The 18,574-nt window shown below is 39.3% G+C and overlaps 1 protein-coding gene across 2 annotated transcripts; it reads left to right on the top strand.

Annotated features, from left to right (window-relative positions):
- The first annotated feature begins 7,235 nt into the window (after window positions 1–7,235).
- Window positions 7,236–18,178, top strand: rx1 (retinal homeobox gene 1). 2 transcript variants are annotated; one of them, XM_048182346.1, is made up of 5 exons: window positions 7,236–9,351; window positions 11,455–11,676; window positions 12,134–12,505; window positions 15,696–15,946; window positions 16,296–18,178. In XM_048182346.1, the coding sequence occupies exons 3-5, from the start codon at window positions 12,211–12,213 to the stop codon at window positions 16,740–16,742; spliced, it is 993 nt and encodes a 330-aa protein (XP_048038303.1). In that variant the 5' UTR covers window positions 7,236–9,351; window positions 11,455–11,676; window positions 12,134–12,210; the 3' UTR covers window positions 16,743–18,178. The 2 variants fall into 2 exon arrangements, with proteins under 2 accessions (XP_048038303.1, XP_048038302.1); XM_048182345.1 differs by lacking the exon at window positions 7,236–9,351 and having other exon boundaries at window positions 10,401–11,676.
- Window positions 18,179–18,574: the final 396 nt, after the last annotated feature.

Genomic DNA, 18,574 nt, shown 5'->3' with positions numbered 1-18,574 from the left:
TTTAGTGAAATGGCATGTCATGCCATTAATGACTCAAAGGCTCATGGGAAATGATTTTGCATGTATTTGCACTGCATTGATTTTCAATCCAGATTAGGGCCTTTTTGCATCTGTTGTCGATGAACGATGATTTGTGTCTGTAAACCCCGTGTTTATCTCTCACCCGTGAGACCGTCGGCAGATTGAATTTCCTCTTTATTCCGTTTTAAAATCCTCTAACAGGATGACGTGTAATTCTTAAAGATGATTTTAAAGGTCCTGCCCTGACGTCGTTTATGTGAAAAGGGAGTTCAAAGTGCTCAAATCTGCTCTCATAACTCCAGATCGGGCTCAGTCCTGCTCACTCTATTAGAAGCACATCAAACTTTGTTGAATCTAGAGAAATGACTGAGATATTAAAGACATCTTGTTTTCTAAGGGTGATTTCTGAGTGAGTCAGATGCACAAGGCAAAGTGGAAACGGTTGGAAAATGACGTTGAGATTTGCCTTATGTAGAAACTCTGTCACATGTAAGTCCTGACTGAATATAACTGAGCGTTGTCAGACTTTTTTCCCATAATCATAATTAATGCATACTGTCATAAGATAGTCAACTTTTTCTTTTCCTTTTAATGTTAACTGTTATAAATTCTACTTTATATCATAACTGTTTATGACTTTAGCATATTTATTAATTGTCATATTGTCATTTATCATAATTTACTTTGTCATAATTGTGACTCATAATTGACTTTTTATCTCCTAATTATAACTGTCATCATTTTCACTGTCAGTTCCTTTTATATCATTATTTCAACTTATCTTTAGTTTCAACTTTAAGTCAGTTTCATAATTGTTTACTTTAATTGCCATATTGTCTCATCTCATATTTATAACTTTTTGTCATAATTTCTACTGTTTTATAATTTCAACTTCTCATAGTTTCAGCGTCATAATTTAAACTTTATCACATAATATATATTTATCTCAGATTAACGGTCATCATTTTGGCTGTCATTTTCATATCATCATTTCATTTTATCTCTTAATTTCAACCTTTTATCAATTTCAACTTTAATTTCATCATTTTGACTCTCTCATAATTATGACTTTGTATGCCATAATTGTCTTCTCATAATGACTTGTGTCATAATTGTGACTTAGTATGTCAATTTTTGACTTTTTATCTTATAATTACAGCTATGATTTTGACTGTCAATTTTTATCATAATTTCAGTTTATCTCTTAATTTTAAGTTTAATTTCATCTTGTCATAATTTTGACTTCGTATGCCATAGTTTTTTTCATAATTGTGTTTTAAGTGTCAAAATTGAAACTTAATATGTCATCTATGACTTTTTAATCACATAATTGTAACTTTTTGTCCTAATTTCTACTTTAATTTTTTTATATCTCAATTTCAATTTGTCATATTTTCAGCTTTATCTCATAAATGTTATATTTTTTGTCATAATTTGGACTTTTTTTATCTCATTCTCATAATTATAACTTTCATGTCAATTTCAACCTGTCATAATTTGGACTTTAATTGCCATAATTGTCATCACATATTTATAACTTTTTGTTATAACTTCTACTGTCAATTTTTTATATTATAATTTCAACTTCTCATAATTTCAATTTGTCATAATTTCAACTTTATCACAATTTTTTTTTTTAATCTCAGATTAACTGTCATCATTTTAACTGTCATTTTCATATCATAATTTCATTTTATCTCTTAATTTCAACTTTATCAATTTCAATTTCAACAATTTACTTATTTTGACTCTCTCATAATTATGAATTTATATGCCATAATTATGACTTGTCATAAATGTGACTTGGATAAAAAGTCAGAATTGACATACTAAGTTTTTTTATCATAATTTAAAATTCTCTTAATTTTATGTCAATTTCATCTTGTCATATTTTTGACTTCATATGCCATAGTCTTTTATGGGTCATAATTGTGACTTAGTATGTCAACTATGACTTTTTATGACATAATTATAACTTTGTCATCATTTTATATAAATATCATAATTTCAACTTATCTCAACTTGTCATCATTTTAGCTTTATCTCATAAATATGTTATACATTTTTTTTTTATCTCATTCTCATAACTTGTAAATTTCATTTATCTCATAATTTCAAATTTTCAATTTCGAAAATGCAAAGTTGAACTTAACTTCAGCTCCATGTTTTTAGAAAGCCGTCTTTTGCATATGGTCAAACACATCCATCTAGCGCATGTTTACATAAACGTGATGCAGTGGATTAAAAAAAAAACAAGAGTCGTTCATTTTGAGATTGTCAAATTATAAGGCAAGCATGACTGTTACTGTTCATCTTACTAAAAGATTCATTTTTGAGGTTTTCTAAGTAATAGTGAGACTATTCAGCGCAAAGCGACGCTTTAAGAAAGCAAACATTAATAAATTGATCTAATTTAATCTTATTAAAGCAGCCACATCCCTGACTCTTGGCTGGTGTTTCCCTCTGCTGGTCTCCTCTGATACTACACTGCAAAATATATATTGTAGTGTGTGTGTGTGTGTGTGTGTAAATGTATTTGAAAACACTGAAAACAAACATCCTTAAAACGGCAGATGAATATCAGAAGGAGTAGTAAAGCCAATAACAGTTTTTCAGTGAATAATGATTTATATTTGTCCCTCTTTCTCACATAAAGCTACATAGCTCACAAGTCAAATGAACTACTGTTATGATACTCAGAATGACTTGAGGGTGAGTAAGTGAAATCATTTTCTTTTTTCAGTGAACTGCCCCTTTAAATTGCTCTTTAACAATGTCATGCGTCTGTTTTAAGTGTTTGTCTATACATTCACCCTGCTCTAATCTCTCTCTCACAGTCATGGAAAGATTTCCTCAGTGATGTCAGAGTGGGAGGAGCCTGTGGACCCTTATAGAATAAGGTGGGTGGAGAAGATCTGTTTGACTGACAGGTGAGGCATCAAATCAGCAGATTAAAGGTGTAAGTACGTCAGCGACTCCCGAGGAATATCCGCTTTAACAATGTTAAGAGTATCAGATTAAGTGTTAAGGAGGAAAGTTTAACCTTGTTCTTCCTGGGCTGTGAAGAGGCTCTAGATAGCCGGAGCACGTAAACCGTCTTTTGATCCTGCAGGGTGAATTGAGGCCAGAAACACACATTAAGGGCATGAAACGGTCACTGACACAGCAGAAAGCTCTGAGATCTGTTAAAAAGACATTAATAATCAACAGTGTTACTAACAAAAACTACATTTTTCTATTTTCTTTTAGTTGCTCATGGTGTTTTCAGTATGTTACTATACAGATCTGAGGAATCATTCATGTTTGGAGCACAGATCTGGATGAGTTACACAGCAAAAGTTAGTGCTTGGTGTGAAGGGTTTGATGAGATCACTAATATTAACTAATAAACCAGGGCTCTTCAAGTAGTTTCATTCGAGGGCCGGATTATCAAATCAAAAAGTTAAGGTGGGCCGGGAGGGGGAGTCTTAATTGGTAAAAATTATTTTATTAAGTATTAGGCTTAATTGAAAATATTCTCACAGTGAGACTTGGTAACCACAGGTAAAACCGTACATGGCTACTCACTACCACTGTCAAATTATATTATATTATGATATGTTATATATAAAAACGCCCAAACACAGGCACAAACGACACCTTAACAAAGACATGAATTATATATTGCCCTACCCACCTAATAAATATTGCAATATAAATGGCTATAACATAGTTTTCAATATAAATATTCCACATTTCCACAAACCATGGTAATTTACTACAGTTCATTCATGGTAAATGTTTGTAAGGGTGATTTTAGGATTTAAGGCTTCTATCTTCATTCATGGCACGTTTCTCCTGTTTTCCTCATCAGTCTTGTTGGGAATGTTGAGGCTATTTCATCTGATTTAAAACTAGTTTAATCATCAAGTGATTTGTAGTTTGTAATCAAGAAGTGTGTGTCGAATTGAAATGCTAATCTCACTTGATGTCGCAACACTGTTTAATAATGGTGACCGGGAATAAACGCGCGGCTCCTTTAAACTTTCGTTCCGTTATCCACTGGTTCAAGGTAAACTAGTGAAACACATGAAAACAGCGCTATTTGTTCTGTATTTGTTACTGACTGAGAAACATCTACAGATGATTCGGTGACAGAGAGGTCCAAACGAATCCAAATCGTTTCAGATCGTTATGCAAGTGCATTTGGCCAATTCAAGGAAAAGAATGTCGACAGAAATACGGGACACGCATAATAACTGCTGAAATATTTGCATGGAAAACGTTTCTCAGGTCAGTCAGAGGAGTGTCCATGGTACGTATGCTGAATGCGCCACTGCGGCCACGTATCTAACCAAATTTAGCTGCACTGCCAGGAAAAGAGGAGGAGGAAGATTGGGGTGCTGCGGGCCGGATGAAGATGAATGGCGGGCTAGATTTGGCCTGCGGGCCGCCAATTGACGAGCCCTGCTATAAACACTTTAAATAGTCTTGTGTACCCCCTCTAATTCGCACATGCCCACTCCAAGCGGGGACGCGAACCTGGGCCCGTCCACATGGGAGTCGGACGTTCTCTAACAAGGAGGCTAAAGGCTGCAACCTCTAGCTTCATTCGCTAGAGCATCTCTTGAAATCAGGGGAGTGAGGTTTACTCGCACAGCTCTTCCTAGCCTACATCTGTTACACTCACCCCCCAAAACCTCACTCCCATCCGGGTCACCGCACCAATGTAGCCCCTCTAGTTTGCACCTGCCTGCTCCAAGCGGGACTTGAACCCGGGCCCATCCGCATGGGAGTCGGACGCTCTCTAACAAGGAGGCTAAAGGCTGCAACCTCTAGCTTCAGTCGCTAGAGCATCTCTTGAAATCAGGGGAGTGAAGTTTACTCACACAGCTCTTCCTACCCTACGTCTGTTACACTCACCCCCCAAACCTCACTCCCACCCGGGTCACGGCACCAGTGTAGCCCCTCTAGTTCGCACCTGCCTGCTCCAAGCGGGACTTGAACCCAGGCCCGTCCGCATGGGAGTCGGATGCTCTCTAACAAGGAGGCTGAAGGCTGCAACCTCTAGCTTTAGTCGCTAGAGCATCTCTTGAAATCAGGGGAGTGAAGTTTACTCACACAGCTCTTACTACCCTACATCTGTTACACTCACCCCCCAAACCTCACTCACATCCAGGTCACGGCACCAATGTAGCCCCTCTAGTTCGCACCTGCCTGCTCCAAGCGGGACTTGAACCCAGGCCCGTCTGCATGGGAGTCGGATGCTCTCTAACAAGGAGGCTAAAGGCTGCAACCTCTAGCTTCAGTCGCTAGAGCATCTCTTGAAATCAGGGGAGTGAAGTTTACTCACACAGCTCTTACTACCCTATGTCTGTTACACTCACCCCCCAAACCTCACTACCATCCAGGTCACGGCACCAATGTAGCCCCTCTAGTTTGTACCTGCCTGCTCCAAGCAGGACTTGAACCCGGGCCCATCCGCATGGGAGTCGGACGCTCTCTAACAAGGAGGCTAAAGGCTGCAACCTCTAGCTTCAGTTGCTAGAGCATCTCTTCAAATCAGGGGAGTGAAGTTTACTCACACAGCTCTTACTACCCTACATCTGTTACACTCACCCCCCAAACCTCACTCCCACCCGGGTCACGGCACCAATGTAGCCCCTCTAGTTCGCACCTGCCTGCTCCAAGTGGGACTTAAGCCCAGGCCCGTCCGCATGGGAGTCGAATGCTCTAACAAGGAGGCTAAAGGCTGCAACCTCTAGCGTCAGTTGCTATATTGCCTCTTGAGATCAGGGGAGTGAGGTTTGTTACACGCATAGCTCTTACTAGCTTACGTCTGTTACACATGCTTGACTTGGATCACAGAGATTTCGCCAAGAAAACATATTTTTTTGATTCTGGAACAACATTCCTGGCTGAAAACAGTCCTAACCTGAACTAACCTAAAATCAGAGAGAAATGATGTACTGTAGTAGAAGCACCGAACTGTCAACTTGTCCCTCAAATCTGACTGGTTGATTGGACTGTTGTTCCAGAATCAAAAAAGATGTTGATCCAGGAACATAATGTACTTGGTGAAATCACATTATCCCTTGATTTGGCAAGAGCCACTAATTACAAAACCAGCTACACAATAACTAGTTTAGCAAGTTACACTGTTGACGCATCTAACTACACATTATGCAATTGGCTGCAAGTAATTGCGTTGGTTTCAATCTGCAAAAGGTTAAAGAGTTAAGTTAAATTGATTAAATTAAACTGGCACACATTTTAAGTCTCTCCCCCACAGGGGTCCTGTCACAGTCATGATCAACATGCATGTTGTTTTAGGGAACAAAGAGATTCATATTTATGTGAGAATCTGATGGAAACAACAATGGATTCCAGCGTGAGCCTCCATATGGTTGTTTGGTTAATCGCTGTACAGGTGAACTGTACACAGTCATGCATTTATTGGGTCGGCAGAGGGGTCTTATGTGCTAATCTACAGATTACTAAAAGATGTCAGGAAGAACAGGGACTTGAGGGAGGACATCACTGAGGGATAAACGCACGTCAGTCATTCTGAACAAGGTGGGTTCATTTTAGGTCTTGGTACGGCTCCTGACATGCCATGCGAAATTTCGGTTTGGGGCCAAATTTTGTTTTAAAGGTGCATTTTTTTTTTTCTGTCTAGCACATTTTAAAAGGATGTTAAAAGTGTTTTGTTCTGCATTGAGTGGGTCGCCTAATGGAGAGCAGACATCTTGAAATCACATAACTAGCCTCTAACCACTCGCTTCATCCTGGTGACCCACATGTCACTAGAAATACATGGTAATAATTGCTAATAGTGCATTTCCACAGTGGCTTCAGTTCCCAAAATACTCCAGGTCACTAGGTGTCAGTATAAGTCCAAGGCGACCACTATATCTCTAACTATCTTTAGCATTTTCCTTCAGCATATAGCATTTGCTTTTGCCGCTAAGTGTCCATGTAAGTCCAAGGTGACTTATATTTTGTTAACTGTCATCATTAGCATTTTTCATTAGCATATAGCATTTGCTTCCACCGCTAAGTGTCCATGTAAGTCCAAGGAGACTGTTATATCATTAACTGCCCTCCTGAAAAATCCAGCTAAAACCAGCCTAAGCTGGTCAGGCTGGTTTTAGCTGGTCTCCCAGCCTGGTCATAGCTGGTTTTAGAGGGGTTTTGACTTTTGACCAGCTTAAACCAGCTGAACACCTGCTAACCCAGGCTGGGAGACCAGCTTGACCAGCTAAGCCAGGCTGGGAGACAAGCTAAAACCAGCTACTTCCAGCTTAAACCAGCTAAGACCAGTCAACCAGCTTAGGCTGGTTTTAGCTGGATTTTTCAGCGATTAGCATTTTCCGTTATCCATTCCATTTTCCATTTCCATATCACTATCTGTCCATTAGCATTTGCTTTTGTTACAAGAAACATTTTCGACAGCCAAATTTCTGCCTCTCGTCTTTCTCACCTAAAGGATAGCAGACATCTTGATCACGACTTGATAGCAGACATCTTGATCACAGAAAACCATTCTAATCACCACTAATCATGTTAATAATTGCTAATAGTGCATTTCCACAGTGGCTTCAGTTACCAAAACACTCCAGGCCACTAGGTGTCAGTATAAGTCCAAGGCGACAGCTATATCGCTAACTATCATTAACAGTTTTATTTAGCATATAGCATTTGCTTTCGCTGCTAAGTGTCTGTGTAAGTCCAATGTGACTGTTACATCATTAACTGTGATTAGCATTTTCCATTTCCATATCACTATCTGTCCATTAGCATTTGCTTTCGTTACACGAAATGTGTACAACATCCAAATTTCTGCCTCTCATCTTTCTCACCTAATGGAGAGCAGACATCTTGATCACGACTAGCCGAAAAACATCCTAGTGTCTCCCATGTCACTAGAAATACACTAATCATGCTAACAGTGCATTTCCACAGTGGCTTCAGTTACCAAAATCTCCAGGTCACTAGGTGTCAATGGAAGTCCAGGGCAGCTGTTATATCATTAATTATCAATTAGCATAAAGCATTTGCTTTCACCGCTAGGTGTCAGTGTATGTCCAAGGTGACTACTATATTGTTAACTATACATTAGCATTTTTCTTTAGCATATAGCATTTACTTTCACCACTAGGTGTCAGTATAAGTCCAAGGCAATTGTTATATTGTTATCTATCCATTAACTTTTTCCATTAGCATATAGCATTTACTTTCACCGCTTGGTGTCACTAACAGTCCATTAGAATTCACATTCATCTTTTGTTTTGTGGTTTCAGTCCATTTGTGATAGCTAGCCTAGACGTTAGCATCTATAGCTAATGTGCTCATCAAAGCTGGCAAAATGTAGCAAATCAAATTTAAAATCTCAGTGAGTCCTGCTGTTTGCCTGGGCACACAAAACTACAATCCTACAAATTAGCAATAGCAAGTCATGCTAAAGGCTGGGATAAACCAAAGGTCATTATATCATTAAAAACAACCCAAAAAATTAGCTCGTCAAGCAAATTCATGGGATCTAATTTTGGAAATATCTTTAGGATTCACCAAATCCATTTCACTCATAATTATCATGAGCTAGTTGTACTGGTGATGAGCTAAATTGCGTGAAATGCCTTCGTTACACAAAATGTTGTGTACAACTTTCTGCCTCTCGTCTTTCTCCTTGCTTCCCCCCGGTGAGCTGACACAGCTCCTCTGCGTTAGCTGCTTTGTGTCTAATAGGATCAGAGGGCTTTACGTTGTCATCTGATAAACCTAATCCTCTTGATAGCTGCGCTGCACCTTCTGAGCCAATTTGTACTCAATTAGCGTAATGAGGAAACAAGCGCGGAGCTTCAGGAACTACATCAGCTTGATCGAATAATTGCACTGTCTCTTGCCCAATCCCATCAAACATCAAACCGAGAACTCGAATCGATGACTCTATGACCAGTAGTGTGGATCAGTGGTTCTCAACTGGTTTTGCTTGACTTTCCCCAACACTCCACCACAATTGTTTATTACAAAATTGAATTCTGACATATTTATTCTCTTGGCCCATTGGGGTTGGTTTTAATGCAATTTGACTGTCAAGTGGCATTTCCTCAACCTGTCCATGTTTACTAGCTTCTACAAAGTAAAACTGAATTGCTCTAAAATACTCAAGAGTTTGATTGGACACATTGCCTCTGATGTCAAAATATATATCAGAAGATAAATGGCAATAAGTAGCAGGATGGAGGATGGACATTCCCATTCCTTTCTAGGAACTCAGGGATCAACAGGGATCTCATGCACGTGAGCAGCAGCTGTTTGGTCTCTACGGGCAAACTCCAAGCTTTCCAGGTATTTTCTATCTCCGACCTTTCGCTAGTTCTGATCACTAAATTGTCCTTTGAGGATTGAGTCTTGTTTACGAGACTTAGACATTTATCTGGCAACATGTACGCAAACATATGGTTAAAGTCATTCTTAGCTTGAGGCCTTTCATTCGTCTTTTCATAACATTTGGTCGAGCTGAGTTTTTATGTATTTCGGTGAGATCTGTGAGGTATTCGCAGACCATTCACCAAAATTCAGACCGTTTCTTTACTATTTATGGCTCATGCCAGTTCTGCACAGTATGAGATTCACTAGCACTGACCCAAAACAAATGCAGTGATTGAGATTCTTCAAAGTATCTTAAAGGGTCAGTTCACCCAAAAATGAAAATTCTATCATTTATTACTCACCCTCATGTCGTTCCACACCCGTAAGGCCTTCATTAATCTTCAGAACACAAATTAAGATATTTTAGTTGAAATCCGATGGCTCAGTGAGGCCTCCATAGCCAGCAATGACATTTCCTCTCTCAAGATCCATAAATGTACTAAAAACATATTTAAATCAGTTCATGTGAGTTCAGTGGTTCAATATTAATATTATAAAGCAACGAGAATATTTTTGGTGCGCCAAAAAAAACAAAATAACGACTTATATAGTATTGGTCGATTTCAAAACACTGCTTCAGGAAGCATCGGAGCGTTATGAATCAGCGTGTCGAATCCGCAGTTTGGAGTGCCAAAGTCACGTGATTTCAGCAGTTTGGCAGGTTTGACGCGCGATCCGAATCATGATTCGATACACTCATTCATTATGCTCCGAAGCTTCCTGAAGCAGTGTTTTGAAATCGGCCATCACTATATAAGTCGTTTTTTTGGTTTTTTTGGTGCACCGAAATATTCCCGTAGCTTTATAATATTAATATTGAACCACTGTACTCACATGAACTGATTTAAAAATGTTTTTAGTACATTAATGGATCTTGAGAGAGGAAATGTCATTGCTCCCTATGAAGGCCTCACTGAGCCATCGAATTTCAACTAAAATATCTTAATTTGTGTTCCGAAGATTAACGAAGGTCTTACGGGTGTGGAACGGCATGAGGGTGAGTAATTAATGACAGAATTTTCATTTTTGGGTGAACTGACCCTTTAAGACTTCATTGAGGTCAGAGCAAATCTTCAGTCTTCAGCCTCATTGGAGGTGTTGCTGATCAACCTCAATTAGTCAATCAAGGATTTGGACTTCTTCCAATGATTAAGTCCAACATACAAAATGAGATTTTAAAGACTAAAAACCATAGAAGCTTAATTTCTATTAAATATACAGTAGAAACACTGATCTGACCATATGAAACTTTATATGGTCAGATCAGTATTTAATTGAAATTATTGCTTGGGCTACATTTGATGCAAAAATATGGTTGTGTAAATATTCCAAAATAGCATAGTGTTGTGTCAGAATTTAAGCAAAAAGATCATTTTCATGGCTTCATTTGAACCCGAGCAAGTTAATCTTCGAGGTCATTTCTCTTAATAAGCACCGATCACTCATGAGTTTGCCTGAGTTAACTCTTTAATGAGTTGTTAAAGGAGTCTGCACTCATGTCATTTACTTTAATTACTTGGCTAATTATTCCTGACGCGATAGTATTTAGTATTTACTGTAATACCTGCTTTGAAACGTGCAGTTTACACAACAATCCAACACGCGATCTATGTCCGATGTAATAACCTAAATATAATATTTTGTACATTTTATAATAATTTAAATTGTATTAGTATTTGATACTATAATTCAACAATATTTAATAATAATATTTTTATTAAAAGAAAATAAAAAATATATATTTATTTGATAGTCAATAAAAGCGTTCCAGTGAACAATCAAATCAATACGACAGGCCTCAGATAAAACTTTCAGTTCATCCTTTTGTCTCTAAAACAATTGAATTTTGTAAGAGGAAGGAGAAACGGCTTCATTAGTGTCGCCCTCCTCCTGTGGGGTGAATTCAAGCTCCATTTAGAGCAATTACTTGAGCAGAAACCGTCTGTCAATCATTCTTAAGGGGGAAGAGTCCCAATTAATGAGCTCCTGTAATCCCTTGCTATTATTTCCCTTCTGAAGAGACACCCACACACACCAGCTCTCTGTCCAGTGGAATCCACTGGAGAACTTCTGTGCATTCGTACGATTTCATGTTTAAAGTGAGAGCGATCGAGGTCGGTTGGGACGTACAGTAGCAGACGGAGGCGTGCTCATCACCCGCATGTGACCCGCTGTAGGGAGGAACAGGTGGATGCTGGTCAGACCGGAGACGGAGAGCGCAGGGAGCATCTCGTGTCAGAGGTATGTCCCGTACTGCGGTCACTGGGAAAACTTTCTTCCAAAACAATGTCTAGAAATTTTTGACTTGAATTATATGACATTCTTGGGTTGTGATAATAGAATATAATGTTTTTATCTGCTGTTCTATACTTTCAAAGATATAAGCTTTACCCACATAAATATTTAAGAAATATAATTGTATAATAAATTTACTGAATAAATATTTAATTTGAATGAAAAATATTAATTTTTAATTTGTCAGATTATCAATATATTATAAACAAATATAAAGGTTATGTTAAAAAACTATCTCATATGCCATTCTGTGAATGCAGATACTGATGTATGTGTTGTTGTATGCCTTGAGATATAGATATGCATCAGACTACACTAATAAACTAATATTAATGAAGAAATTGACCTGAAATGCCTTTAGTGCACTTGTTGATTTTAGTCTCTTTTTGATGTGTCCAACAAGGTAAAACCTGTCCGTATTGGATTCCTCCATAAGATCAAGTGCTTTTATCAGTTGGACGGTCTCATCCCAGCATTCGAATGCATTTGTCACTGGACACCATGAACATGGTGGATGACAGCTGTCTTTCGCCCAGTAATTTCCACGACATGGTCAAAGCAGGGGGCGCGGTCGGAGGCACCCGTGTCCACAGCATAGATGTTATCCTGGGCTTTAACAAGGACCAGGATCCTTTGCTCAACCCTGGAGGCAATGCTATAGCACACAAAGTTGGAGGGGATGGTCTTGGAGATCCAGGGAAGCAGGACCAGCGGGCACATCCTTACGGACACCTGCCAACCCTCAGAGACAGCTCGGAGCAACCCGTGTTTCACGGTGAGTCCTTCATGGATAAATCAGAATCGGAAAGTGTGTCATTGCCAAGTATGTTTACACATACAAGAATTTTGTCTTGGTGTCGGAAGCTTCCACAGTACGGACAGAATGGCATCGACAAGACAGATAAAAAAAAAAATAGAATAATAGTAAGTGAATAAAAAATAAAAATAGAAAAAATAGACGATATATGTACAGATATGTTATATACAAATGCAGCAGAATGTAAATAAGGTGTACTAAATAAACATGAGTATAAGTAGCATTGTTTTACTGTTTATGAGGTAGATGCCCTGAGGAAAGAAACTTTTCTTGTGCCTGGACATTCTTGTGCTCAGTGCTCTGTAGGGCCGACCAGACGGCAAATATTCAAAGAGAGTGTGGCCTGGATGTGAGGGGTCCAGAATGATTTTGCCAGCTCCTTTACTCACTCTGGATGAGTAAAGTTCTTGGAGAGTGGGGAGGGTTGTACCAGTGATTCTCTCAGTAGTCCAGGCTATCAGCTGTAGTCTTCTGACTGGTAGCTGAGCCGAACCAGACCAGTTATAGAAGTGCAGAGCACAAACTCAATGACTGCAGAGTAGAACTGTGTCAGCATCTCCTGTGGCAGGTTAAACTTCTTCAACTGCCGAAGGAAGTACAGCCTCTGCTGGGCCTTTTTGACAATGAATGAGTGTTTATTGCATCATAAATGGTGTTTGTTGCATCATACATCAAGTGCAATTACTCCCTAACTCTCTTCATGTGATGGTTAGTACATTAAGACACACTGTTATTAAACCCAGAGACTGACACAAAGTTCTTATGCTGAGCCTTCCTGTTGATGTCAAGGTGGCAAGGTTATCTAGATGCATTCTGTTACCATGCCATCCATAGTTTCCATTAATGCTATGTATTGTAGAAAGACACTATAGACTGATAGACACCCTGAAGGATATGCTTTTGGCTTAAAAGTTGTTATTTCATAGTGCAGGAGAAATAAAGGTAAAAGATTGCTTGGCATGTGATAATATTATAGCTCAGATAATTTGGTCTTGGAAGAATCTTATGAGATTGAGATCTCCTTTAATCACTGATTGCTTAACGAGAGGCAGTTGTCCGCATTCAGTCTCATTGATTTTTAGGAGAAACACTTGCAATATTAAAGAGATCTTGTTTTTTATGGGTTATTTCTGTCTGTGGTAAAATACCAGACTGAATTGAGTCCAAAAATGACAGAGCCATCATATTTTCACTTTGCAAGGCCCTGAAAATCATTTGACAAGGGGGCTCATCACTGGTTCTCATCCCCTTGTGGAATTCCCATAATCTTCTTCTATCTTAAACAAGATTGCACAACTGTGCATGCAGACATAATCATTTTTCCATTCTGCACCATTTTTTTTTTTCCGTTGGGCTCATAATCCATCATGCTTTTTAGTCCTGTGATGAGAAAATATCTCACATGACTTAGAGTTGACTTGTCTGTTATTGTGACTCAGAAAGGACAAGATCCTTTTGAATAGTTTGAGCCTTTGAGATTGATTGTCCTCATTTGACACGAGTTGCCAGCAAGTCTGAGTGTTTTTATGGGGCTGTCTTGAATCTGACAGGCAGTGTGGTGATCCTTGAACCAGGATTGACCCACTGCCATTGTGTGAGTTCAGTCTATTGCCTGTTAATGATGCTAGCTCCACTAACCCAGAACGTTTGTTCTTGCCTGATAATTAAACCCTGTCCTGCTAATGTTGCCAAAAGTGAGTTGTGTTTTTATGCTTTGTTTTCATGTAATCAGTGTTTAAGGAGTGTTAAACACTCTAGCTGACCTAAATTGAGATATTGTGCATTTTATGTCCACTACAAGGAAGTGTTTTCAGGAGGTCAGAAAGGCTACGTTCATTAGCATACACTTTTCTCAAAGTGTGAACTTACTATGCACTGATTGCAAGGACAGTCACCCTAGGAAGCTTAAACCTGCGGTTAAGTGTCCTACTCAAGGACACAATGATGAGAGAGGGTCTCTTCACTGTCCAGTTCATTGGTTGATCTTATCTGGGATTAAACCTGTAGCATTTGAGAACTGAAACATCTATCAGTCATGCATTTCTAAAAAAAAAAACACACTTCCATATTTTGGCCAATTTAATGTGTGCTTGCATCTAACAAATAAGAGTGTAGTGCTATTTATCATTGTTTATCACCTTTTTAAATCCATTTCCAGATATCTGCAGATTTTCAGCACTGAACATGTGAATAAAAGTCTGCAGATTCAATCTTGGGGCACATCTGTAACTAATTCTGCCTTTACGTGCTCTCTGAAGTATTGTAAATACGAGTTTCCTTGGTAAAAACTGCACATGAACGCCCTCCCATTTCTTGTAAACATGACTTCAGAAGTAGGAATTATCACATTTCTGATAGCATGTGAATGCAGCATTAAACATTGCTAGCATTATGCACCACTAGTTGAGCTACCTGATTCCATCGCCAATGTAATGTTCACAGCTAACACTATTTGACTTGCATGTACACATTAACACTGCAGCTATTGCTAATGTTCACTTGTTTAGTCAGCATGTGTTCTGACAGCACCAACTTAGAGAGTATATCAACAACATCTTGTGAGGCGGTGCCTGATTCACCTGCCCCGATGATCAGATTTTTACTGGAATTAAGTGAATTAGCTTTCCAACTGCCAATATGCCTCTCCAGTTCACCAAGATAAAGCTTTTCCTAGAAATGTGACCTTATGCTGAGGACATGGGGTAGAATCAAATGAAGCCCTTAGGTAGATTAGGGCCTGGTCTATGGGGAAACTATCAGGGGAATTAACAGGCTACATCTGTTCTACTTGGATTACAGGATGGGAAACACTCAGTGAAAGCCATGCCAACCATCGGTGACAATAAAACTGCTCTAGTCCAAGTCTGCGTATTACAAGAGCTTTTGGCCAGGAGTATTATGGGATTAGGATCTCAGTTTTGGAAATACCATATTAGTAATGAATTTACATGTAGTCACCATCCATAAATAACTGAGATCATATTAGTCATCTTGTCACTACTTCATTTTATTGCAATTGAAATTGCTCCAATGGGAATGTTTCTTGCAATAAGTTTGTAGTGCAATTCTGTCGGAACATCATGTGAAAGTCCGTCTAACATGGACTGTCAAGTCATGTATTTTGTTCTTGTTTCACTTATGATTTTAGATGCTGATATATTCTCCAACAAGTGTGATGGAGAGCTGAGTGACCTGCGGAAGTCCATCGAGAGCGACAGCAAGTCTCCAGACTCTGCTGATGGGGAGCAGCCCAAGAAAAAGCACAGGCGCAACCGCACCACTTTCACTACCTACCAGCTCCACGAGCTTGAGCGAGCCTTCGAGAAGTCCCACTACCCTGATGTTTACAGTCGAGAGGAGCTAGCCATGAAAGTCAACCTTCCTGAAGTTCGAGTTCAGGTGTGTTTGAATCATTTTGTGAAATTAAAAGGATCGGTTTTAGAGGAGACTATACGGTGTCTCTAGTATAAGTTGGTGTTTTGGAAACTGATATTGACCATCATGGTCAAGCAGCTTCATTTGAAAGACCAAGCTGCAAAACAACACTAACCATCATTAATGCTGTTCTCAGCTGGTCTGTTTAGTAGTGTTTAAACATGATTCATGGCTTAAATCGAACTTTGGTTGTTTCCCATTAAGTCTGGGAAACAAATCAACTTACTGCACATATGCTTTTTGTGGAACACCATCTTATTGGCATTGGACTGCCATAACAGATTGATTATTTGAAGTCTATGTGTTTGTCCAGGTTTGGTTCCAGAATCGCAGAGCCAAATGGAGGCGACAGGAGAAAATAGATGCAAGCACCATGAAGCTCCATGACTCCCCCATGCTCTCCTTCAACCGACCGCCCATGCACCCCACCATGGGACCCATGAACAACTCACTGCCCCTTGACCCTTGGCTGACATCCCCTCTATCCAGTGCCACTACAGTACAGAGCATCCCAGGGTTCATGGGTCCTACACAAGGATTGCAAGCAGGCTATCCAAGTCATGGTTTCCTTAGCCCACCCCAAACCTTGGCCCAAAGCATGCAGCCCATGGCACCACCTCCATACCAATGCCCTCCTCACTTCACCGACAAATACCCTCTGGAGGACGTAGATCAGCGCAGTTCAAGCATCGCCGCTCTGAGGATGAAAGCTAAGGAACACATCCAGTCCATGGACAAAACCTGGCAAACCATGTGCTAAGACAGGGTACATCTCTCTTTGACTGTGGGCTTTCATGTTTCTTGGTTACTAATTGGTACTGAAGGCTAATCAAGAACCATGTCTCTTGTATTGGATGGTTATCTTGTTCTCCAGTTCAGAAAATGTTGGGGAACCGAAATGGCGCTAACTGAACTGTGTGCCATTTATTTATTTTTTTGCAACTGGATGTAAAAAAAAAAAAAGCTTCCAAGAAAACCAGCAACTGTTGATTCTGAGTGACGATTTTGCTTAACAATTCTGTTCCATATATGTATTTGTAAGGCACACATTGGTATGTTGTTTAACTTTCCTAACAAGTTTAATTGGTTTTGAAATGGTTTCTAGAACCAGAGTTACTGACATGTGAATATGAGACATGACCTCTGTCTACAAATTCACACTTCCTCCTTAAGGACTGGTCCAGATGTTTTGGGTTGACATAGAAGATAAATATGGTCAGTGGTTGGAAAAGACCTCTTATACAGGCAGCTGATTTCATTTAGAGCAATCCATCAGTCTGATCAGAAAGGCAGGGACAGGGGACAGAAATGATTGGTTTGGGGGAGACATTTGTATGCCTCAGTGTTCATTAGAGGCAAAAGCATATTGGCAGACCCATCTTCTGTATGTGCAGAAGAGCAGAAGGGGAAACTATCTGCCGTCACCCCTCCAAAACTCCCCCTTTGTTTGGGCCAGCTGATCCAAGTCTGATCTTTGTTTTCACTTTTTTTTAGAAGGAATGACAGTCAGACACTATCACTCTAAGACACCAATCAAAATGATTTTTAGATAAAACACCATCAATGTGCTTTAAGGGTCATTTTATGATTACTATGAGAGTAATTTACCATCAAAACAGACCTGGCTTCAAAGGACCACAATTTTGATGGCATGTCCTCCAAACACGCAAGTGGAATTCGCTTTTTAAAGGAAACTCACTCAGTTCATGTTGCCAGAGTTTTTGTAGCAATAAATTTTGTAGTTGTGTTTGACTAATAAAGTTCTGCATAACAAGATATTGACTCCTGTGAGGAAGAGTCTTAAACTTTTGGGATGATTGAATTATTCAATTGAACAAAGTATGCTTACTAATAATAAAAATGTTTTAAGTTTAGTTGTGTAGAGATATTGAAGAGTTTATAGATATTATAATATATACAGTTGATTAAACTGTATAATTCAGTTGTTTTTTGTTGTTTCTAACAGTTCTGTTATGGGGCAATCTATGATGTTTTGGTAACTTGCACAGTTTGAACTATTGAAAAGCCAAAGTTAGACAGCAATATGACAATCATGGGTAGTTAATATGAGTGTGGGGATGTGTATGATGTTATTTCCGATGTGTGTAATGTTTCATTGTTTTCACAATTACTTTTTGAACAGAGCAATGAATGTTCACAAATGTTCTTCAGAATAAACAAATCTAGTTTCTCAGAGCTTTGCTGTTGACTCATCCATTCTTAGAAGGGTTGTTTAGAAGTCCATGTGGTTGAACTATAGGAAAGACTGTCTATTTCATTGCCCCCTCCTGTCTCTGTTTCTCCTGACCGGTGGCGCCAAGCCAGCCTGTTAGGAAGATGAGGTTCCAGTCAATCAGCCTGGCCCGGGAGGGGGTATTGGCCCCAGGGTCCGTCGTTCCCTAATTGCCTCCTGACGCTGCTGTACAGGCACATGTTCAGAGTGCCTGGTGCTCGGCTGTATTCATGAGGTGTAAGCAATGTTCTTGGACAGATGGGACACTACAGGGGCCATCTGGGGCCCCAAAAAAACATGTGCTGGGAAAAGAGCAAAAGTGGTGTGAACATGTGTTCTTTCCTGTTGTACAGTTTCAC

This window comes from Megalobrama amblycephala, linkage group LG2, assembly GCF_018812025.1.
Source record: "Megalobrama amblycephala isolate DHTTF-2021 linkage group LG2, ASM1881202v1, whole genome shotgun sequence".
NCBI classification, from domain to species: domain Eukaryota; kingdom Metazoa; phylum Chordata; class Actinopteri; order Cypriniformes; family Xenocyprididae; genus Megalobrama; species Megalobrama amblycephala.
The sequence above is the reverse complement of the archived record's forward strand: the minus strand, read 5'-3'. Positions and strand labels throughout refer to the sequence as shown.